At 41.1% G+C, this 25,409-nt stretch overlaps 1 protein-coding gene across 3 annotated transcripts in view; it reads right to left on the bottom strand.

The window, feature by feature from the left end:
- Chinmo (Chronologically inappropriate morphogenesis) overlaps nucleotides 1–25,409 on the bottom strand; it is a 54,780-nt gene that overhangs the window by 9,426 nt on the left and 19,945 nt on the right. For all 3 annotated transcript variants that reach the window (XM_076777392.1, XM_076777391.1, XM_076777393.1), the window contains exons 3-6: nucleotides 11,224–11,444; nucleotides 9,811–10,151; nucleotides 8,816–9,063; nucleotides 8,164–8,445 (exon numbers count right to left, since the gene is read on the bottom strand). In XM_076777392.1, the coding sequence (XP_076633507.1) occupies nucleotides 8,164–8,445; nucleotides 8,816–9,063; nucleotides 9,811–10,151; nucleotides 11,224–11,444 (1,092 nt within the window). The remainder of the gene's footprint in view (nucleotides 1–8,163; nucleotides 8,446–8,815; nucleotides 9,064–9,810; nucleotides 10,152–11,223; nucleotides 11,445–25,409) is intronic.

Below are 25,409 nucleotides of genomic sequence, written 5' to 3'. Positions count from 1 at the left end.
CTTCTAAATTATCGCTCGAAGATGACCTTTCCTTCTCCATTTTACCTGCATTTTTTTAGTATCGTCGTTAGCGGTGTCTTTTTTCTTTCTTTCACTTTTCATTTCTCGTAAAATAATTTAATGATGTTGAGACCAGTGACCTTGTCAGCCATTGCATTGGTGACCTTCGATCGTGTCAAGGTTACTTCATAGAACGCGGTTGACTCGTACTGTCAAGACAGAAACTATATAACATTCTTATTTAAAAGACAAGAAACGACTACCGAATTATACATAAAAAATAACAAAGCCTATCGTTTAATAATTATACCAAATGGCGCTTATCGAGAAACAGCCTCTATATCGATAAACAACGAACGCACATCGATTTCCAATTATCGACCAATTAATTAGAATATAATTCATAAATACGTTTCGATTTCGTTGGGCTAATTCCTTGTCGAAGGAAACCCCGATAACGCGACATTCTGATACAGATAATTTTCGAGCAGGTCGTGTATATATCACTCCCCTCCCAGGCGCGTTGTCGCTCGCACGAAATACATACGTCGAATTCGACCGACATTTTGGAATCGCCTGGCGCTGTAGTAAATTTGCACCCACGCCTGGCTGTCGCCCAATTCCTTCTACCCTTTCTCCACCCCCCCGCGCCCCAAAAATACACGCGCCAAGTCTGCGAGCAACTGGCGCTATCTCGCGACTGCGTCTCGAAACTTCCGCAGTGCCACTTTTCTCAAAACACGATGCAACGACGATAACAACGGACACGAAAGGAAAATGGGTAAAATTCTTATCTAAACAATGCATTCGAATAAAGATAAACAATTTAAATTAAAAGGTACGTTCCAGCCTCTTACGAGTCTCTGAAAACACGATTTCGATATAACGCGGTATGAAGAGGTCTTTCGAGGGCCAGGACTAAGGCAAAGTTGGGTAAATTTTATTCTTTTCTTATAGAATAAATTATTCAAACGACCACAAGGGGTTGAAAAATCATTTGTTCGATCTAAATTGAAATCGTCGGTGCCTATGTTTGAGAAAAATTATTTTATTTGATTCACAGTTTGTTTAGTGGCATGATTTGACATATAGAGCGCCGCGACTTCGTTCATCTGCGCGAAGGAAATCGTGGATCAGTAACGAAGAGGGCGCGTGGGAAAGAGATAGATACAGGAAAGGAGAGGATGTCGAAGGAGGGCAAGTTAGAGGAAGGGCGGGAACGAGAGTTGAGGATTTCCAACGAAGATAGGGTTACGTATTGTGCGAAGGGAATAGCGTCAGGCTAACGCGGCCGTTCGTTGTTTTATTCGTACTTGTCAGAGCGAGAAGCATAGTAATAAAGCTTGCGGAAGGGTCGAGATGTACTCAGGTTTGTTTTGTGATAGTCGTCGTGGCTCTCCAATAATAAAAATAAAAATTGTTCTCCGCGAGATCGTGCGCTCGTTAATATGAATAATTTCGTGTGTAAGATAAGGTGCCTGGAAGGGAACGGCTAAATGTCGTTATCATTTTCGAGGTCACGAAAATTATGTCGAGCACAAAATTACATAGGGGAAGCGATTCGAAGCCCTCGGCTATTTTAGAAGGGAAGTAATTTACCTGCACGAATAAAAGATTGAATTTAACGTCGATAACGATGGAGATTTTAATCACTTTTGGTTGACAATCGTGGCAGAATTTAAGGCATTTATTATTATAAGGTATAATGATTTATAATTTAATTTAGAGGGTCTGATTGTGTGAGTGAAGTTATAGTATCCCTCTTTTAATATTTTTGTTTAGAATGTTTTACGATTGCACAACCACCGTGACAACGAGGACCTAAAAAATGAGAAACGTTTACACGTTTCATGTACGTCTATATATTAGATTGTATTTATCGTATAAACAATTTTTAACGTTTTTCTTAGGTTAATCAAATTGTAAAAAAAAGATTATCTGCCTATATCGTATGATTTAAAATGTATAGAAAAATGTCACTAAAATGTTCGAGCGGGGCCACTGGTGAGTCGGCCTGACAAGCAAAGAACGAGCAAGCGTGTCGTTTCGGTCAGATATATGTACACCGTTTATCAGCGTCGGTCGTACGACAGGCCCTCTGACGGCGTTATCATGAAATATTTCTTGACCCGAATTCGGCATTGCACGAGACCCACTCTCCATTCTATCAGGCGTTCTAACGGTTAACATTGGCCGGCGCGTGTGCGTGAGCGTCGACTGTACGATGGCTGGTTGCGTGCGTAGAAACGATACGTGCAATCCCAATTCCTAACCACGCGTGCGAATAAAACAAAGAAAAATATATACACGCGAGTATTCCCGATCGTTGCGCAGATGTAGGTGAAAGATTATGCGTTATCACCGACCAATGAAGCGATTACGCCCCTTCCGCGTCTCACCAACCCATAGATATACGTGCAATTGTTGCAATCTGTGTGCTTGTACACGTGTCTCTCCTCACAACGTCGGTTTATTCATTAACCCTAGCTTCGAGTAAATCTTCTTCAAAATTGGAACCACGCCTTTCGAGTAACGTTTTATATATTTAATGCTTAGGAACATTTAGTGACTAAACTTATTTTATGTAACAATTTCGGTCTTTTTCGATGTTCAGTATCGGATACAAGTAATTACTTTCTGGAAGAATATTCATAAAGGACCTATCGTTTATGAGGGATTACTCGGAACGAAAGTGAATTTACAAAGTTTCGTTATAACGTCGTTGGCGTAGTTTCTCGTTGTTCAACGACCTTTTAACGTCCAAATATACGTATTATATCGATTAAAAAATATCAGAATAACTTTAATCGAAGTACTTAGTCGCGTCTTTAATCCAGGATACTGCGATTCTCCTGCACACTGCTACGCTCTGTCGATCAATAAAAGTCCTGCGGATAGCTGTCGCGTCCAATTTCGGTCGTACTCCTGGCAAAGTCAATGCGTTCGTTCGATGGCGACGATCTCGTCTCAAAAATATTAGAACCAGCACATTAAAAACGAGGGGAAATATAAAAAGAAAAGTGTACAAAGCATTTAGATTGGCCAAAAACTCGAATCTTCGAGCATTGTTATCTCGTGCACGATGTTACGAAATAAGGAGCGCAAGAATCATACAAATTGAAACTAATAAAAAGCTACTTTAACGAAAGTAAAGTTTACATAAAAAGAATCGAAGTTTCTCAAGTCACTTTACATTTGTTTTCTCGAATATCAAGAACGAGAGAGACCATTTTATTCTTCGAACGAATCTAATACGTGATAAACTTTCGAATAAATGTTGGAATATTATTTTAATTAAATGGCATTATATTCTCCTCGTAGGATGTTACAGAATAGTGTTGCAACACCCATGGCACCGAATCTGAGCAGAAAGTTTCGCGGATTCCTGAAAAATTTACCGGCTTCAGGAAGTTATGAAAGTAGGCGCGCGTTAAACAAATCTTTTCTCGTCCGACGATAATTTGCAGCACGGGAACGAGAGTCGACCAAACTTTTCTAACAGTTTCTAAAACACACTGGAGCCGCTTTGGCCATGACACACATAGAGACCAGCCTTTCGCATCCTCTCTTGAAAAAACATCCAACGGCCTATACCCGTAACTCATTCAAAACTTCTTGTGTGTTATTTCGAAGGAGAGCCTAATATTTTCTAGCACATTCCCGAAAACCTCGTTGACTCCAAGTTGTAATCTCACTTCGATAAATTCCATTTTACTCATCGATGAACAAAAACGTAAGAAACTGTATTTTAATATAAATAGATCGTAGCTATAGTTGCATTTAATAAAGCTTGACAATTTTTTTTACAAATAATAACGCTATTATTAGATATGCAGTACTTCAAAGACTCTACTCTGAACGCTAAACTTGTGAAGGTATGAAATTATTCGAGTAGATCATTTAATTATGTTTTGTCTGCCTTGAGAATATCCGTGTGCAATCTGACATAATGTATACTGTTTAAAAAGATGATTTTTAAAGTTTGCTTCTGGGGACGTCATGTGTCGCGCAAGGACTTAGCGCTTTTACTGCATTGTGCAATGATTTCCAACGATGGAAGGTTAAACCCGGTTTCGAGGCTCGCGCGTTGCGAGAACCGAGAAGAACTAATCGCTTCTAAGAACCCGTGGCCCGAATCGAGCAAGCGTTAGGTATTCCTGGACCTTCCTGATTTGCACGTGATCCACGCCGCGCTATCTAAACAAAAAGTATCCCCAATTTCGTAGGAACCGCGAACGTAACAAGAATTCGATTGGAAATTAGTTCTCGATCGAGTTTAAAGTTATGCAAGTTAAAAAAAAAAAATATTTAACATTCATTTTCGTTTCGAAAAACTGTGGTACAGACACTGGAACGGATTACAGAACAAATTATCCCAAAATCATTTAAAAAGTTTAGCGGCGATGACTTTCAATGATAAAGAGTGGAATGGAAGGTCGGTCAAAATTTCGCAGAAATTGGTTTCCTTATATTCAAAGAATTCTCGAGACGATGTTTTGTTTTTCGCGAGAAGTATACGAAAAGATTGCGTAACGTGGAATCTATTATTATTTCCAAAAGGAAAGAGGTATTTAAATTACGATGAAGCACGCGTTTCAGTTACTCTATCACGAATAAATTTTGTAAACCTAGAGTATTCGAGTAGAAAATTACTTCTGGAAATTAAATCGATCAGAGATGTTGGTAATAGAGGAAACTCGCTATTAATAACTTCAGGAATCGCCTTTTCTGCGACGATGTGTCAAAAGTTGTTACGATTAATACACCTGTTGTATTAATCGAATCGTGGTTGCGATAATTGTCGAAACTTTCACAAATTCGTCTAATACCGAGCGCTCACGAAAGGGAACCGACAAAGGAGCGATTCCGTGGGCTCGCGTCGAATATTCTCGGAACACGAAGACCACCAGCGTTCGATGTCGACGCGCAGACGTCGCGGCAATCCCGCATACGGAATTAATAGTCGGAAACCACGAATTAATGTTTAAGCGAGCCACGCCGGAGTCAGTGTACTCGTGTGTTTCCGGCGCCGTAACGCGTGCACGCCTCGGTGAAACTTTTACGAGGCACGTGCGCGAAATTGCACCAACGGGGGGTTGAAGTTCTTGCCAGGAGGAAGCAGAACACGAAGAAGACGAAGGGAAAGTAAGTGGAAAAGGACGCCGTGCACCGCCACGCGAATGCAACTGCCAGCCTTTTCATCTATAATTCAATATCGTTGCGTGACGGTTCCGTTCGAGTATACTACATATTTTGAAAAAGTCTTTCGACTACAATTTCGATACGGATTTCGTTTCCAGAAATCTTTTTTTAATATAGTAGGCACTCCGTTTGTCCGAACTCCTTTTTCTTTTGGAATAAAAGCATTTTCGTCGATGTCTGAATTGTTTCTATTCGAACAAAGAATCAAGTATTTTTACTTGAAGAAATAATTTTAGTCTCTTTGGGCCTCAAAGCCAAACTACTATCGAGCTTGTATCATTGTCTACTTTTGATCAATCGAACAGAACTATAAACCTAAATTTTAGTTTAGATAACGAATCGTTCCCGCTGAAAAGAGAGCGCGACGCGATTGGCCAGCAGTCTCTAACCTAAAAAAAAACCTAACGCCTAACGACAAAATCAAACCTAGTATGACTGTACGTTAATAGAATGGTCTAACAGACTTGAAACGAAGTTCGAGTTACAAAAATGTATAAGTGTTGAATAAAATGCACCTTTGTATGATACTTAATAAGACGAACTATCATTATTTCGACCACTGTATCGTCCACTCGAAATTTCAAAACATTATGTTCCAAAAACGCCCAGAGTTCCTGACATTGCTCTCGCTAACCCGTAATAACTGTAAGGCTTTACCAAATGTATATGAAATTTTTGTTGCCTTTGTCCACTAACGTATATCGAGCCGGACCGACTGTAACGTGATACCATGTCAAAGGGTTAACGAGACTCGCTGTACTTAATTGCTTGATAAAGCGAAAAATGTTTGCACCGAAAAATCGGTGCAAACGGCCGCGTTAAAAATTGGACAAGAAGTCCCTGTGGCGTCACGGAGGCTGACGAAACGGGCGTTGGGGGAAAAAAAGCCTTTCTCTTTCGGCTTCCTCGGTCTTTTCCTCTTCCGTGGACACAGCCAGCCCCCTGTCCCTTTCCCGATCGCCTCCTTTTCTCGTGGCTCAGCTCGAGCACGGTTAATGTCAATAACCGTTGCATTAGTTGCCGGTTCGCTTCTTTCTTTACCGCCGCGGCTGGTCGCTCATCTAGCACCGATTAAAAATGGTTAAAGCGTCGTCCGCGACGTCGCACCGATCCTGGGACGGCGTGTCTCTTGGTGTTGGTGGTCGAGCCACCCCTACGCGGCCCGTTTTACGTGGCGTCGCGGCGTCACGCCCGGTGATTTGCTCGCCGGAGCAAAAGATATTCCCAGTGGCTGCACCACCGTTGTCGCCTGCATCCTCTTTGTACACTTTGTTCACACCGTGAAGGCGAGGCGGCCGCTGGCACGTCCTAAGGTATAGCAAACGTGTCCCCAGGTGGGTGTCGACCGAGGAGCGTCCGTAAATCCTGCCTAACGGCGTCGTTGCTCTCTTTCTCTACGTTAGAGCGCCGCGTCGACGATCCAGAGGATCGGGGACTACGTCCAAGAAAAAAAGACACGACGAAATTTCGAGGATAGCCACTCTTGGCAATTGTAACATGTTAAATAATTTAAGATCTATCGTATCGATTATCGTAAATTTTGGGTATATGATACAATACTATAATTAAAGTACATATATCCATGTCTAGTTTAATTATTCATTTGGGACAGTTTTGCAGGTGGCCACTATAGTAGCCATCCGTACACAGGAATAATTTCACAAGAGGTCACTATAGCGGCCATTTGTGCACAAAGATGATTTCGTGGATGCACAGTATATTGGCGTTCGTCATGAATGCCGTTCTTCTTGAAACATTTTTCTGTAAAATTGGTCATTTCGACACTTCTTCGTGCAAAACATTTCTTTCAAATATTTACAAAGCATTATGATATTTTAAAGTCAATAATTGCATAATGCGTAATACGTATTCGTACATATACGTTATGCATATATGTATAATTACAACAAAAAAAACTAAACAAATTTTAAGTATCAGCTATACAGCATAACAATGATGTGCTGTAACGTTAAGAAAAGTTGAGAATCGCTGTAGACAATATCGACTCAAGAGTTGTTATGAAAGAAGTTTACCACAGTTTCTTTTAGTGAAGTTTCAGATTCTGGGACGCGTATCACCAACGAATCACAAATTAGATTTCAAGGATACTTTAAACCTGCATTTTTTTCATCTTACGGACCGAATCACTATTCTAAACGCTTCGTGAGCGGCGAGGAGAACGACTGGAAGGGGAGAACGCAGAGAGAGATCCGAGTTGCAACATCAAGAAAGCTCCACGTGCAGCCGATGATGCAACAATTAGCCGTGCATTTGGTAACGTTAGATCTGGAAGTCCTTGCTTTCCGACGGCGCACTGGCCCAGATAAAACGCTGACATCGTTCTCGGCCGCGTTAACCGAGGCAATTATCGCGTCGCATAATTAGCTACTCGTAATCGCTCAATTTTAATTACTCGCATCGTCGTCGAACGATCTCGTTGGTAATTCGACGGGACGCGAGTAAACGAATGTTTTCGTGTCGAATACGGGTCAATCTCAATGAATCCTCGATTACGTGTCGCGTAATCGTTCGCATACGCGTTCTGCGTTTTCAAGATAGATCGAAAGACACGTGGTGCGTTTGCAAAACGTCCAATTGAACGCACTCGATAATGCTCGCTCTTATAAACGGCGATTCGGAATTAAACGAGCAAACTTGCGAAGTTTGATTTTACTCTTTACAGCGAAAGCAATCTAACGACGCGTAGCATATTTACGAAAAGGCCATTAAACTTGGTCGATGATATTCTCCATTTTGATGAAATTTTGAATTCCATTATTGAATTTTCTATTTTGCGTCACTGTATCCGTAAATTTTGAAATCTTGCTTGCTGTTTATTCAAAAACTAGCACTTCACGACGATTGAAATGAACGGTTTGTATGGGTCCGAATGGACCCGAAGTCCACTGATCAAAGTTTAATCAAAGCAACGATAAAATATCGACGAATCGATCGACTTACCATCGGGAGTGGATACAGTGCCAGCCTTGTTGATCTTCGTGTTCCACATAGCGGGGGTGGTGGGTGCAGGACTGAGATCAGGAGTCGGTGGGTGAGCCGGTGGTAATGGGACCATGGCGGAGCCCATTTGCGCGCCATGCTGCATGTGATCCGAGTTTGAGCCGTAGTGGCTACCATCGAATCCCCTACCTCCGGAATAAACTTCGCCTGACAGTCTTTCCGCCAATTTTTCTGCCCTCTCGCGATCAGTCAGCGCCACCGGTTCTTGCTTTATTCGAAGATCTAAGAAAATATGAGCATTTGATTAAAATTAAAGTTTAAATTTTAAGGTGTCAATAAAATAGAATGCCAATTATGTAATAGTGCGAGTCGAGCTCGTGAAAATAAGTCATTTAAACGACATTTCACGATTAATGTTATGAACTGGACTTTATATTAAAATAGAGAGACCATTTCAATTTGAAGGACACTCGATTTGGATAACCCTACATATCTGTACGGAAACTTTGACGCGCCGCTGTAACTTTGTAAAGGATTTGGAGGTTTTTCGTTTTTGATTGATCGAAAACGGTAAATGTAAAATCGAAGGAGGGCTGAATTAAAATATCGAAAGGATAATACACGAATAATTATGTTGTATAATGGTGTTCACCTTCGGCTACGCTTTCCTTGAGATCGCAATTGCTACGTTCCTCGGACCTCGATCGTTCCAATTCCTGTTCCAATTCCGTCGGCGTGTGCGGCGCAGTGTGAGGGTGTGCGGGCGTCTCTGAGGGGTGGGTGAACGGCTGATAGAAGTGGTTCTCCAAAAGAAGCGGATGTGGCGCGGATGCGGGCCGGAAGGCAGTACCGTCACGCAGCACACTTGCCCTTCCCAAAGAATCAACGTCGCTAGGCGATCTAAAAATATCCCCTCCCCTCCCTCAATAGACGATTCGTGATGCGAAAGCGTGTTTAAATAATGATTCCAATGAAACGAGTGGAATCTTTTCTTCTGCATCGATTCTAGCGGCAACGTCGATTCTTAATTAGAGGCATTTAGTTATTTTGATATTGAAAATATTGCAATAGGATTCTAGTAGCGATGGACCTGCCTCGAGGAATCGTCCGTTTAAGAAGACTTTTTTATGTAGACGATTTTTAAAATAATTATAGTGCAAGAATTTTAATTTCTCGTGCGTTTAGTCATTTTTCCAGGTTACATAGTATACTTTTCACGCAACAATCTGTATCATTATTCGAGTTATTGCACGTTTCCTGCGGTCTTTTTGAATGACACGTCTCAAAAATGGAATAATTGTTTAATATAGGTAAATATAATTAATTTTTTAAATGCTTTAAGGGAAAGTTGATTTCCATTTGCCAATTTGGTAAAAATCAACATTGAGTAAAATGATTCTGTTGAGATTTAGAGTCCGTTTAAGGGTTAGAGTTACCGAAACAGATAAAAATATAGGGAAAAGAAAATTCTGAATTTCTGACCATCAACCTGAAAAAAGGTAAACGTTTAATTATAGCACGCGGAATTCGAGTCACGGTTCGATCGCTATTAGAACGTAGGAAGGCCGCGTCGCAGTCAGCTGAGGTACCATTTGAAAATTTCACGCACGAGTCCTTCGCGAGGTAAGGTAAGGTAGAAGGGCTTACCTCATCAGCCTTTTCGGTGGACTTTCGTAATAGTGAGAGGTAGAATAGACGCTGGGCACGGTATAGGCAGGGGCGGGCGATGGTGCCGGTGTGGGGGTCCTCTTCATAGTGTTTCTCACCATGGTTGCTTCACCCGTTTCGCCCAAGTCGCTCACCTCGCCGACGCCGCCGATACCACCGCCCACGCCACCACCGACGCTGCCCACGTTTCCGCCGACGCTATTCCCGTTGTCACCGCCGCCATTAACGCCACCCCCGGTCTCCGTGGACGTATTATTGTTCTCCGCGGCATGCCTCTGCGCCACTGCCAGCTTTTCATGCTCGATGGACAAACCCTTTACCTGCGGAACAACCGACATTTTAAAAGTTGTTGCACAAGACGAAAGGAAGGTCGCGATTCGCAAGGTCGCTCACGAAGGCTATCTAACCGCGCTGCGTATACAAATTTCTATGAGACCACCATGCTTTGTCGACAAAAATTCATTTATTCTACACTGCGTGTCATAACTATAAAATCACTCTAAAATTTTCAATTTTTCTATGTTGCTGTTGAAATAATGAAAAGCAAAGTGTACCGTATTTGAAGTTGAGTTAAAAAACGATACTCTGCCAAAGAAGGATAAATTGTATCCACTAGAAAAAGGAAGAATCACAGGAAGCTGATTTATTCTCAATTCATGTACCCTAACTAAAGATTTTTACTTAAATCGGTGGCTAACGACTCATGCGATTCCCTGTCAGCCCTTTGAGATTCTTCTTGTCTCGCGCAACAGACTGTTAGCAGGATCTATTTTGGAGCGCTGCTGCGTAAACGTATTCTAAGACTCACATTATGAATATTAATCGGTTTCCAGAGAAACTTCAAAAAACCTAGTTCGTACTTGCTAATTAATTTGCTAGAAAAATTTTAACGACGAATTTCATTTATGTCAGAACTATCGTTCTGATAATAGTTCTCGAAGACTACTTTGGTTTCTGCGCGTCGACGATGGATAAAACTTATTTCGAACGACGAATAAAATCACACACGGGTATGTAAAACTTATTGTAAAAATTATAAAAATTTTCCAGACAATTTCTGACAATTCTACAATGTGAATACGCGTACAATCATACTAACAATTTTATTTTACGCTGCACAACAAGCGCTGGTCAAAAGTGATCGATGAAAAAAGAATATTTTTCTACCGAGGCAAAACGTTGGACTGACTGGTAATAGAGTCTAGCCTGATTTTCAAGCGAACATGGGTCGTCGTCCCGGCCCTCCCATCGACTTTTAAAACAGGAACTCCTGACCATTAATCGTGGCCAAAAATAAAAAAGATGTTCATCGAAGAATGCAAAGTGCGCGTCCGACTGCACGTGACTACTATTCCGGGGCAATTATTTAAGAAAAAGAAATAAGTCGCATACTTGGAGGCATTCGGCTGCTTTGAGGAAAGAGCTGAGAGATTCCTGGGACACGTGTACCTCTCCACGGTACATGAATTCAAGAAGGGATGCCATATTGTGGGCACTCGTCCCATCGAGAATAACGATCAGTCCCGCCGGAGAAGGAGGCATTCCTTCGAAGAGCTCCTGAAAGTGCTTGCTGCATGCTGCGAGGATTAACCTATGTGCCTTGAACGTTACTCCTGAAACATATGCAATAACATTCTTTTACCGTAACTGGAACATATTTGTGCAACTCCGTATTAAATATGGTCGTTAACGCTTGTGTTCCCTGGAAAAGCCAACAATTTCCTACCACATAATGTAAACAGAACATTGTTCGTAATGTTTGGTCCCTCGAAACAAAGTGCAGCCCAAGTTTTTTCACGCTTAATTGTTCAATCGTGAGTCTTTATTATTTTCAAAAAACGACACACTCTGTTTTCGATAGATTTTTATATATGATTCAATACGATTTACATTTCAACACATTGAACGTTACGTCGATCCTTGGGACCAACACTGAACTTCATACAATATCAGAAAACACATTTACGCTTTTTAAATCGATTCTACTGCCACGTTTTAAACAATAACGGAGGTTTCCGTCTTTGAATGTATTTCGATCGTGAATTTTTTTAAGAATGGAGGATTAAACGTTGCACGTTAGACTCGCGCGTCGTATCGCGTACAACAAAGCTAGAGAATGTAACGTCGCAGTACAAATACCGATTAATTTTGATAGGGTTGGACCACGCATTTTCCACGAGATACTCCCATTCTGTCCACATTTTCTCACGGCTTTCATCGTCCCGGGGGACCGCGGGAATTTTGGCGTGCAAAGGAAGTGGTGACCGTCGACCCCTTTTTTCCACTCGTTCTCTATTTCCCTTTCCGAGAGAGCATAAAGAACCCAAGCATGCCAGCTTGACGTCGATGCCCTTTCTTGCAGCCCGTTGGATATGTAGGTCATCTTCGGACACGATCTTCCGTAATTTACAATTCACGTACGCAAGTGTAACGTGCGTGTAATACGATATTACGTGCACGTCTGACGTATATGGCACCGTATAGGTTGTACGACAAATCCGTGAGGAAAATATTTTCCTCGTCTTGTTCGATTCTTGTCTTGGATCGATCGTCGGTTTAAACGAGAATAGTAGCGATTTATGGGACGTTAAACGAAGTCAAAAATATATTTTTTTTTTCATTTTACGGTAAATAAGTATTATTCGGCCCTTCGTGACGCAACCGTGTGTTTAAAAAATATATTTATTAGACTCTGATGGTTTGCATTCAACGTCATTATTATGCACGTAGGTGTATAAATTATGACGCGATGCGATAGGCCAATGGAACGACGTATTATTTATTACGTACCGTCTATCGTATTACTGGCTTTCGATCGAGACACCTGACAAACTCCACAAAAAAACCTTGTCACTGGTCGGCTGTGCATGAATTGAGGAAGATGCGAGGAGACGCAATAACACGATATCTTCCGAATAAGGAAATCAAGCAGCAAAAAAAGAAGACATGTGAGAAACGCTCGGCCAGGTGGTCGAAACCACCTGCCTTTCGGAATGGCTCGCCTAACTAAAGCGTATCGCGTTCTTCGATGCTCCTTGATATTCGTAAGATGGTAAACAATGGTTTCGTTTTCATCCTCGTCCATCGAAACGAAATCGACAGCAAAAAAAAAACACTTAAAGTACACAAGTACTTTATTACGACGAAATCGATACTTAAGATTCTCTACTCGATAATATGAATTGTATCTGATCAAATCAGGATTTCCACCAATGGTTAATAAACATTGATTCGAGTAATATTTAAGAACGTTATTCTGAAAGTAACACAGAGTGCACGAGGGGTCCGTGCAAAGAGAAAGGATCAAGAACCGCTGATCTAAATACTCGTGATATCATCTTCTAAATTTGGTATTCCCGGCCACGAGGAAGCGGATTATCGCGACAATGGACGAAAACGTTCGTTGCAAAAGTCATTGATGGAAAGTAAAAGATCGATCCGTAATGATTCGTGTAGAAATACAAGTATTCGATTATTTGCAACATGCCAAATATAGCAGCGTGCGTATCGTTACAGGTATCCGAGCCAAATATACATCCTGGAAATGTGGCAGGGGCCAACGACCCAATAACGCGAGCGCGCGCTCGCCTGCGTGTGTGTGTGTGTGGGCGTTTTGCGTACCGTGTTCCTGGCTTATGCCATCGCTTATGCCAACGGCTCGCAAACAGGACCCGGAAAACGCGCCTGGCATTCTCGCATCCTTTGTGTAGCTATGCCAGAATAACACGCGGGGACGTGATTCAGTTATTGCGTCTCGAAAAACTCGCAGAAGATTCTCAGTATCGATGGTGAATAAGCTTCCTCGTTACTCGACCAGATAATATAATATCTTTTGCGCAGCAGGGAAGCAAAATACTGCAACAGAGTTGGGGTAAAATTTACGGAATAAAAGATTTCAAATAGTACTTAGCATTAAAATAATATTTCGAACAAGATTATTTATTGACTTATCGTTGTATATTGTAGTACTTTTTATGTAATTACGTTCGTCTTCTAATAAATCTTTTTAAGACTGAGATTCGAGGTTTCAAGAAAAATCGACCAAATCGTGAAACCGAGTTTTTAAATTTGATATGGAATACAATTTTAAGGATTCACGATATGTTTGGTTTCGATTTATTAAGCACGTTATACAGTAATTTTAATAGACTGATCTTTATTTATATCCCGATACACTACACGCATTTCTCGTCGAGTCACGATGTAACGTGGGCACACGTTGCAAAAAATATTGCGAGAGCGATTATGTAACCGCAAAGATCTCGCAAGCGTGTTTGTTGTGTACGATCGTACCGTCATCCAGTCATTGGACGGCCGCGAGTACGGTTTTCAGCTGAATGAACCAGTAAACAGATAATGCGCGGGTTATTTCTTTGTTTATATACTACCATTTTACCGCTATCGTTGAACCTACATTATCGCGCAACCAATTCTACAAAGTTTTTAATCGCTCGTATTAATAGCAAGCTCGAATTGCACGATAATAATATCGAATACATTATATCATATCGATAGCTAGAATAAAACACTCGAAGATGTGGCTTTCGTAATTTCACGGATCGAAACTTCGATGCCACGAAACTTTTGTTATTGCAACAAGCAACTCCGAAAAAAAGATTACTATATATACAATTTATGCGTAAATATTCGTTTAAAAATTAAAAAAAAAGCAATTCACAATGTCGCTGTTTTACGTGCGTAAAATAAAGTTTGAAGTTGAGCATGTTTGACTGATCTATAAGTATCGATCGGTGGAAGGGATATTTCAATGAAACTCGTTTGTTTCAGAATGTGAAATCGATTTACGATGGCTACAGCCTTCCCGTCGGAGGAAACTTGCAAATAACACGCGCGCAGTTACGCAACCGGACAATGCACTCTTTGCCGACAAATCTATTCATATTCCAAGGCCAGCTGGTACAAAGTTTTATGGGCTAGGGTTTTCAGTTTACCTACGATGGTCATCGTTTCCTCCTCTATCGAGCACAATGATTCTATTACTCCGCGCACGTCTAACGTACTGTAAGCAGAACCCGGAAACAGCATAAATTAATTTTCTCGTTCCCTTTTCAACAAAACTGACACCGATTATTATCGCATCTCTGATTCGCTTCGCGACAGAACGCACGGCCATATACATTTCCTGTTTCAAGCCACTCGAAACGTTTGCGTTTGACAAAATCTGTCAAAAATTAAACGTTTAACCCTCAAGTGGACTCACGATCTCAACTGAATTATTTTACTTAATCAACTTTAAAGCGTTTAAAAAATAATGAACTAATGAAGAATTACATTTGCGTGTACAATACTAGTTTAAACTTGTGGAAGGGTCCTAATAATCCACTTAAGGGTTAATAATTAGCACGAAAGTGTGTAACAATATCCTAATATAATTACTAACCCTCATATTCTAAGAATTATAGAAGCCTAAGCAACGCGTTTCTGCGTATAGTTTTAAAAAAGTGGGCATACGACGGTAGAATGTCGAGATTACACTGGAGTCCGAATATTTTCGTGATACGTACGTCCAGTATCGTTGTATATCCCCCTGGTACGAGACTCCGTGCATCTCGTGCGCATTAGAAATTCTTCAACGTCCCTTTCTCTCCGCTAGGTACGCAATTACGATTCGAGGCCTCGCGAAAGAGATAAGAGGGCCGATTACGATCGAAAGACAGTCCCGTGTGGCGACAAAGGCAGTCAACGGGGCGAAAACGACGGTCAATGCCCGGACAAGGTCGGCGATGCAGAGCGCGCGAGCTAGTTCCCCTCTAAACGAAAATTTTGCCGCCAGATTCCACGGTAGACGGGTGCGTGATGAACGCATGCACGAGGCTAGAGCTCGGATAGATCGAGCGGGCCAATCGGCTCGGTCGGCTTCCTTTGGTTCCGGCCAATGGCCGCGTGGGACCAAGGTCGCTCGATCTCGCACATGTTTCTTTCTCGACGTTCTACTACTACACTACTACTACTACTACTACTACTACTACCACTTACGTTGCACGATGACGACTACGATCCGAGTCGAACGAACGCGCGCGAACGAACGAGAAAGAACGGAATCGAACGCGCGAAAATCAACACGTGAGGAGGAGGGCGAGAGAGGGGGATGGCCGTGAGCTTTGAAACTTCATCGCGCGGCTGAGAAATCGGCATGCGCGACCACGTGTACCGCTGTGCACAACCGCACGTGGCTGCACGTGGACATTTCGCAGGGAGAAGCTAGCCCATATTCACTGGTACGACGACCAACTCTGTTTCGTCCACGCTTCGCGTTGCAACGATCTCGCACGAGCGAGAATGTTGCCTCGAAAATGCAGTAATAGATCATTTTTTAAAAAGTATACACGTAATGAAAAATTTATTCACACGTACAATGACGGGCAAAAGTATTGGCACAGACGAGGTGTACGAGTAAACCTTACATCCAATGTATTTTTTTGGCCCATTTTTCTGGGTCTCTAGAGCCCCATTAATACGCATTGTTTGCATTTTGAAACATCAAAATCCTTCAATCCGTGCAAAAGTTATGTTTTAAACATACGCATGGAGCTTCAGGGGAATCATTCATTCATGGTCAGACATTATATTTTCGGTAATGAATTTTTTTCTCGAAACTGAGTAGGAATACGGGGGTATGTATAATGACCAAAAATGATTGTAATTGACCCCTGCAAGCGAAAATAATTTTTCCAAAACGATTTGAAATTTTTTTTTTTCCGTCGAAAAATTTCACACCTTCTCGAATTTTTTTCTAGAAAGTGGGTAGGAATTCGGGGGTATGTCTGTTGACCAAAAATGCTTGTAATTGATTCCTGCAACTAAAAATAATTTTTCCAGAATGATTTGAAATTTTTAAATTTCTCCAAAAATTTTCCAACCAGTATGGTAGTTAGATTAGGCCACGAAAGTCCATAAGGTGTAAGGTCTACTCATACACCTCGTCTGTGGTATTGTCACGCATTTGAAAATCTTTATTCACCAACACTTTTTTGAAAATATAGCGTTAGTTTCTTGTTCAAACAAATGAAGTCGATCCCAACAGTCATTTCAATCATTATCTGAGAATCTTGAATATCAAAATTGAAAATCAGAATCTGAGAATTTTCACTATTCTTTTGAAAATGTTAGAAAAAGAAAAAGAAAGTACATCGGAAGAAAGAAAAGTAATATTTATGTTATATGAGCAAGGCAAATCTTATTCAGAGGTAGGAGAAATAGTGCAAAGAGGTAGTTTTACGATTCGTGGCATAATTAAAAGATCTGCGAATTAATAATCAAAGTCGCGTACTAACAATCGCATGCGAAGCAATCGTCCCGTAGCGTTTTGAAGCGTTTTGAATATGTTTAGTGAAAAGTTTGTACGCGCCTCGCGACAGCGTAAGATATATGGCGGCTTCGGAGTTCTATTTGTACGCGTTGCGTCTGTTTCAACAAAAGCCCATAAATGCAGGCATCAGCGTGTAAGTCGAGGCGTTGTGTAATTGTGTCATTGACCCACTTTGCCGAGCGACGATTAACTCTCGATTCGAGAGAGTCGTCAGCAAGTGGGCACCTGCATTCCGGCAAATTTCAGTCTCCTATCGTGCCGTACGAATTTCGATAATGTTTTATTTCGAGCGTGACACGGTCGTTTCCAAAAAGGCCAACGCATAATGTTATCGATCTACCACCAGCGCCACATGGCATGTAATACTCTAGTAATCTGATAACAGCAGCAGTGCTATCAACACCGTGGTGTTTCGCAACTCTGCGTTTGCCTTGTAATACTAACGAATACCCGGTCCTTGAAATTATAGTTACCACACGCTCGACGCAATGTTTTCCAAACTCGATGCTCGATCAACTGCGACGGCACTGATAATCGATCGATCGTATTTTTAACGATTAGAGAAACGATCGTGCCACAATAACATATAGAACCGAATATTTAGATTGCGATCGTCTGGCGAAATATGTTTTTAACTATGCATCTATGAAACAATCGAACTGACGATCAACAATTTTGAAAATGTGGATTTTTTCATTTCTACGTGTAATAAAATTTAGCAAAGATACAGTTGATAAAATAAACCAAAGTAACTAGCATCAAACGATGTTTCTTTTACTCATATTACACATCATAATTAAAAAATGGAGTTGCATCTCTCTTACTACAAGGTCTGATCAGAAACCGCGTAGTTCTTCTGAAGTTTGATTTTATTTAAAAGTCGAATCGAGCAAAATGTGTTATTCGTCTCGCATCGGGGTCATCCGAGAATGATTTCACGTTGTTCCGGTCAAACATCTTCTAACGTATGTACACCAGCATCACTAAAAAGACTGGTTGCGTGACGAGTAATTGTAAGATTACGGTACTTTTATGCCGCTAGAGTTCCAAAATATTCTACGAATTTCTAACTTCCAAACACGCATAATGTGCTCGCAAAGTGGGCAAACGTTTCTTGATTATGGTAGCTGCCAACAAGGACCTCGATAACTAACTATGGCTTGAAAAATTTCGAACAATTTAACGACTATTCATGGTTACATCGGTGCTTTGCAATATTAACATTGACACGTTTCAATACCTATCCTAAACTGATAAATTCTAAATTATGGGAACCATTTTTGTGGTACACATTCTGCCAAATTGCCTAATTTCAACAAACGTTATACATTTGTATTTTATTATAATATGTATTTAGGTAGATACTTGGAGATTGATACACTTTTAAAACTTTTCAAGATTCCTGAAACTGAATAATAATCGAAACAATTCGAGGCTTACGTCGCATAATCGGAACGATTCAGTGTGTTTTGAGCCTATTAGTACTCCTAAGCCAAAAGAACCTTCGCGTTACACGTAGATATAACAGATTAACGACTAATCTCGAAATGAAGTTCAACATTCGCGTTTCGTCCGTAGATATACAGCACATTCGACTGCTATTATTCCAAGCATGCGAGAATATCAAACGAAATTTTACAACGGTAACGTTGCATTTGTCGAGTCTTAGTCTAGAAAAGTATTATCATTCATTTAATTTGTCTCTTCGGGTTGAAACAATTAGGAAAACCCTTTAAATTTTTAATGCATAATAAAATTGTACAAAAATTTTGTAATGTTGTATATATCTAAGTTGTCGTGTTGTTCGATAACTGACACCTCGTTACAAATTAATAACTAATGCATAATTTAATTCGATGCGAGGAATTCTAACGATCAGGTGTTTGTAAACTCGCGTCGAAACGGAGGGTGAATTTTGAGCACCAGATGTAAAGATAAGGCAAATACAAATTAGCCCAATAAAAAGATGACGATAACTCGGCTACGAAGCGGAATGAGACGAAACGTTGAACCCATCCTTAAAGTGGCGATCACGTCAATATAGATACGAACTTACATAACTTTACGCAGTGATACATAACCTTTCATCGAAAGCATAATATACGCTGCTTCTTTGATACTTCGATATCTAAATATTTCTTTTTCAGAGTATTGTTCCTATACTGCCACGGGTCGAAGACTAAAAAGTAATAACGTTCTTCAAAAATATTTAAAATAACGGATTTCAACGTCTCCGGTGATAAATTATTCCTTTTTAAATACAGAAGAATTCAAATTAATATGAATTCCCGGCGTTTATCGATATTTTTCCGATACTGCCGATATATTTGCAATTTTAATGATGTCTCCGTAGAAATTAAGATTACGAATACGATCGAGATATTGGATTTAAAATTGTACAGTGGAACATTGTTTTCTTCTGCCCTTGTTTAAATAAAAATAAAACACTAAATATAATTACAATTGCAAAAAGAAAATAGTCGTATAAACCTACAGAAAAACAAAGTGAATCTAAAGTTGTACAAAATTCCAGTTAGCATGTCGGAATGAAGATTTTGGCAATTATCGGTCGAAAGCACGCGCAAATAAATTTAACCGCCAAGTTCCGTGAATTATTTGCGCGTTGCTCGAATACGAATCGGAGAGAGAACGCGACACAGTGTCAATGGCCGGCATCCTGTTGCATCAGAACTAACCTTGACTCTAAGGAGTGTACTTTGCTTGACTGAGTTCACAAGTTTACGAGTCGAGTACGTTCACTCCCCTTTTCTCGGTTATCCCCCTTCGACTGGAGCCAGTCGATGATTTTATCTTATGAAAAGGGATCGCAAATAGAAACGTCGATAAGCCTTTCATTTTATTTGCTCGTTACTAAATATGTAAATTGTATTTATGCATACGCGTAATGGAGTTTGTTACTATAATCCGGTACGATAAACGAGTTTTCATCGAAATTTGCATAGATCGGTATCTCGGTTACCTGCTCGGAAGTGTTTCTGACAAATGTTTACGCTACCGTAGACGTTTCCCTGCAGAAAATCATTTTTAGCACGTGGAACTCGGACACAGGCTCCTTTATGTACGCGAATAAAAATAGACGAGCACACAACGTTCCGCGGGTAGGATTCGCTATATTCTTGAATCGCCGTTCGAAATTCAAATAACGGAAGTGTATCTGCGCCCGGGCGGCCTTATCGTCAGATAACGCGCATTATATTTTATTTATGTACGCGATTGAACGCCGGGAGCGTGTGTCGTTTACGCGCCCGATCAATGAACGAGAATACACAGGAGAAGCGGCGAAATAGATCTTGCGCGTTTCGAGTCATTACCAAAAATTCGAACACGCTATTTTTACGTCGTAGACCGAAATAAGTACTGCAAACCTCGTTGCTTTCAGTCATCGACGGATACGCGTTTCCATACGAAACCCGCCTTTCGCGTCTAAGGACGCCGCTCGAATACCAGCGAACGGTACACGAATGTTTCCAATCTAACGTTCCACGTGTCGCTTGCACACTCCGTTTAATCTCGCGTTACGTTTACGCACGCATACGCGTGCAACCCCGATAACGCTCGCGAGCTACGATTCGTACGAAATCGGGCGTTTCGCTACAATATTTTTACATCGAGCGAAATTTCTCGAAAAGAAAATGGAACAACGATGAGTTTACTTTATAACAATACGGTATGTATCAAAATAAACACGACACAAGCTATCTGCGTCGATGATTATTTTCATGCGATCGCGTTAAAATATTCCGTATAAGAAAAATGGCGCGGAGAAGATGATAGGTTACCGTAACTGTATCTTTTTATAGTGGCGCGTGGTAGTCGTGTCCCGCGTGCCAGTGCGTGTACCACGTGTCAAAATTCATCGACCAGTGTGCATCGCCTATAACGGGGGAAGAAGACCGCGAAGAAGACTGTTAGATCTAACTGTAACCCGGGCCTACTTTTCGGCTTCCTTTGGGCTTTCGACGATCACAAATATCCGAACGGCGTACTGTCGGTCGCGCATGCGCGTGCGCGTGCGTGCACACAGAAAGCGCGCGTTGCTCAACCACGATCCTCTTTGTAGCCGTGCGTTAACCGAATCCCTTTCCTACGGTTCCGTCGTCCTTGAACCCTTCCCACCTACCGACCTTCCTTTTACGTTCTCACCCTTTGCCTTTTTCGAAAAGAAAGACCACTCATGAGGCGACAAAGCATCGAATTACCCTCCCCGTTTCTCCCATCGGAACGGCTTTTCGTCGACTTTCGCCTTCGAGCGGGCAAACTTTCGACCTTCGGTGGTATTCCGGGACACCGAAAGGAGGAAACTTTTCCTTTCCCTTCGCCGAACGAACTAGGCGCGTTCCAGCGACGTTTTTCGTGAAATCGGGACACGCGTGCGGAGAAACCGTTAGGAACCGGGCGATTCCTAACCCTTTCCAAGACATTTTTCGTATCTTGTATCTTTTCTTGCGTCTACGCTGGACGAAATTTCTACGAGAACACCACGATTCACGCAACAATACCGCGACACGTGCAAATAAACTCGCGTGTGCTCGCTTTGGAAACAGAAAAAGGCAGTTTTGCTTCGTCACAAAATTATATGGTAATATTGAAAATAATTCCTCTTGCATCGGAACGTCGTAAAAAAAAGTCTCTGGTATCTGATGGGGCAATAAAAATGGATCTAATACATAACAAATTTATCTATCGAAAACAATAAGCACAATTTGCATAAACGTTTGACCTGTCTCACGATTATTGAGTCGATGTTTAACCCTTAAGTGGATTATTGGGGCCGCTACACTCTGCAAGTTTAAACTAATAATTATTTAATATATGTCGATAATTATTTGGTAAAAATTAACATTAAGTAAAATAAGTCAGTTGAGATTGAGAGTCCACTTAAGGATTAATACACGATAAATGAGGATAAATTTTGGTAACATTGGAATCAAAACGTGGACGATCGATCTAGATGGTTCGTAAAAACCGTTATACGGAATAATACAAGCTCCGATAGGCCAACTGACCAATTAAGCGTCCAACACTATGATCATCGTCAGCGATAGCGATTAGTCGGTCAACCCATGTCGTTCGCCAGAACTTTCCTTGCGTGCTGCACTTAACAGAACGCCGTTAGCGGTCCCTGAATCTGGCTGACACAAATATCTACGATACCATTACAGAGTCATACTTTCGATAATAGAATTCAATAACGGTACTGTAGCGTCGATGCAGTCATTTTGTTGTTCCATGGCTCGACGAGGGAAAACGATATTATACTCACCAAATAAATACCTATAACGTCGAACAATAACTTACAAAACTTGAAAAAAGCAATGCATTCAACGTTATCATATTACTTTTCCAACGCGTAATGTCAAGATTCTGGACCATACTATAAAACACGAAAAAGACTTCTTAAGTTATATTCATCGGTTAATAAGATTTTTCTATTAAGAATTTATGTAAACAAAATTTCCAAACGAGTCACACTGATCATTTTTGAACGATCAGTTATTAATCGGGTCATTCGTCGCAGTGATGAAGCGATCGATAGAAATGTTACATCGTACTAAAGGTTTCGAAACAATATTTACGTTCTCGTGTAAAAACTGTTACGCAATATTTAATTATATCCGAATTTTCGAGTAATTATTTCGTCGGAAATTATCGAAATAATAATTTCGGGGGTAGAAAATAGCCTCCTGCCCTCTTGGTGGATTAAAATCGTTGCGTGATGCGAGGCACGGAAACAGAAGTTCCGAAAATCGTATACCACGAGAATTGCACATTCTTGTTTACTCGACACGCCTGATAAAGGAACATATATCTAGTCCCACGTGCTGGCGTGTAATATCCCGTTATCGTCGCAAATATAAATAAGATCGAAAGCTTACGCGCTGATTTCGCGATGCGTTTGATTTCGGTGGGAACGATAAACGTTGAACGTCGATGATCTATTGCGCCAGTGACAAAAATTTAACAGCGACTGGCGAGTGATCGTGAATCGCGTTAACGGAAAAATCTGTTTACATTGCACGAACAAAACTGACCGGTAACGTGGGGCATTTACCTCGAAAAGGCGGTCAAAACTATTTTAATATTTCGAACCTTCGAAAATATGAATTATATACCATCGACGAAAAGTGAGCGATCTAGCTAATGAAAATTAATATTTATCAGAAGTAGTTTTCCACGTTGCTTTATTGCATTCGTCGAGTCGCATATTCGTATGATAAAACAAATAAACATTGCGGTGCGAAGAAGTCATCGACATTTTCCGACATTTTCCGACGAATATCGAAAATCCCCGTGCGCAAAGCATTATTTCATGATATCCAGGTAGTCTAGGGTCTTCGTGGAACCCAAATTTTACGATTCCAGAGGTACTAATTTTTTTTTGTATTTTGCTAGAATCGTCGTTGACCCCACTATGTGATGTGTCGAAAGCTGGTTTCGTCGATACAAATGAGAGATACATCGGTCAAAGATTTTTTTTTACAATACCAATTATCGTCAACGATAATCTATGTAGATGTAGAATTAGTATATTCAAATTTTTAAGGCAAATATCTCACTGTTCAACGTGAAAAATCGCGGGAACCGTAAAAGTTTTAAACGTTATTCGATATAATACGACCCCTATTATACTGCAACGCGTTAATCATTTTCATTCGAAATATCGATATTAATGTAACGTACCGTGAATGCATAATCGGTCGATTCAGACGTAGGAAATGTAATCCGTTCCATCTTATTATCGCTTCTTTTCAATTATTCGTGGTTCAATGTCACGAACTTTTCGCATTATTTAACGCACCAGCGAAACCAACGGTTAACACTTTCACTGCCTGTTTTCTCTGTTTAGAGATATCTGTTATGGCATGTTGTCAAGCAACACAGTACATTAAGTGTCATGGAACAGTCGAAAGTATTCCTTGAAAGATACGCTCGTCCGAGGTAAACAGATTTGAAACTGTAATTCTCATTTAGGCGGAAATTTTCCTAGATTCTGATAAACAAACAAGTGTCCCAATCGTTCAACGTCATTTAAATAAATTTGGTCTCAAACAACGAATAAAAACTCATTTGAATTGAACAAGAAAACAGTGATAAAAAATGATATTTACAGATGAATCTTAATAGATTCAGATAGGAAAACACATGTTAAATGTAAATACGCTCGTTTCAAAAACCATTACAAACAAATAAAGACCTTTTCTCGTTAGGCAATTCCCAGAACAATAAACGTTATTTAAACATTACGCTTCTCCGCTTATTACAATAAATGTTTTCAAAAGAGTCGTACAATTCTTGTTAGATCTTATCGAAAGTATTTAGAATGGACACGAATTATCTCAATGCCGATAACGTTCTACGTTCACGATAAAATGCCTGAATCAATTAAAACAACCGATCGTTACTTAATCGCCGGATCGTCGTGTTTCCCGTTGCTTTCATACTTCTGTCGCGGATACGACACCACTTTGCCAACACGATCGCCGTTCCCGTCGCGATCTATCGCGAATCGACCAACTTTTCAGCCATGGAACGACGAGCGACGCAGATGCAGATGCACCGAACGCGTTGCACCGCAGCTCGCCGCGGACTGCTGTTTCGCGCCACGAATCCGTAAGAATGTTGCATTCGTCGGGGGAAATCGCGCACTCTGACTGGCGGCAACACGCGTGCAACCGCGTACACGTACGTACACACGCGCGTCCCGATGTCAAAGCCGTCGAGATTCGCATGCACACCGACCGACTCTGCGCGAGTGTAGACTCGCCCCGCGCGATTGGGTGAAACGGGGGTAGGGGCGGGCCAATCCGCAGTCGCTGCACTTCGCCTGCACTCGCACACGTGCACCGGTTGCAACTGCACCCGGGACTCAGGTGAGCCGTATTCGCGTGCAACGAACGATGGCGCCCGCTTCGATCCGTACCCCGGGCGTTAAGCTTTCCGCGCGAATCCGTGATTTCAACGCTTTCGACGTCTGGTTTGTCGCGTTACTAATCACCGATAAGCGACAGAAATCGCAACGGTTCGTTGCAACGACTCGACACGAGGACGTTCCAGATATCGCATTATTTCGTGTCATAGAAATACCTTAAGGTTTTCCTCGCGCCATTGATGCAATACAAAGCGTTTAAGGATATTTCTAATCGTTTCAAATACGTTTCACGAGATTTCTCGCGCCATTGGCGAAGGAAAGTAACGTAAGGCGTGCAAGAATACCGAGGTTTCGAAT

The sequence above is a fragment of the Colletes latitarsis genome, chromosome 11 (assembly GCF_051014445.1).
Source record: "Colletes latitarsis isolate SP2378_abdomen chromosome 11, iyColLati1, whole genome shotgun sequence".
Classification (NCBI taxonomy): Eukaryota; Metazoa; Arthropoda; class Insecta; order Hymenoptera; family Colletidae; genus Colletes; species Colletes latitarsis.
Note: the sequence above shows the minus strand (reverse complement) of the source record. Positions and strands in the feature narration are given on the sequence as shown.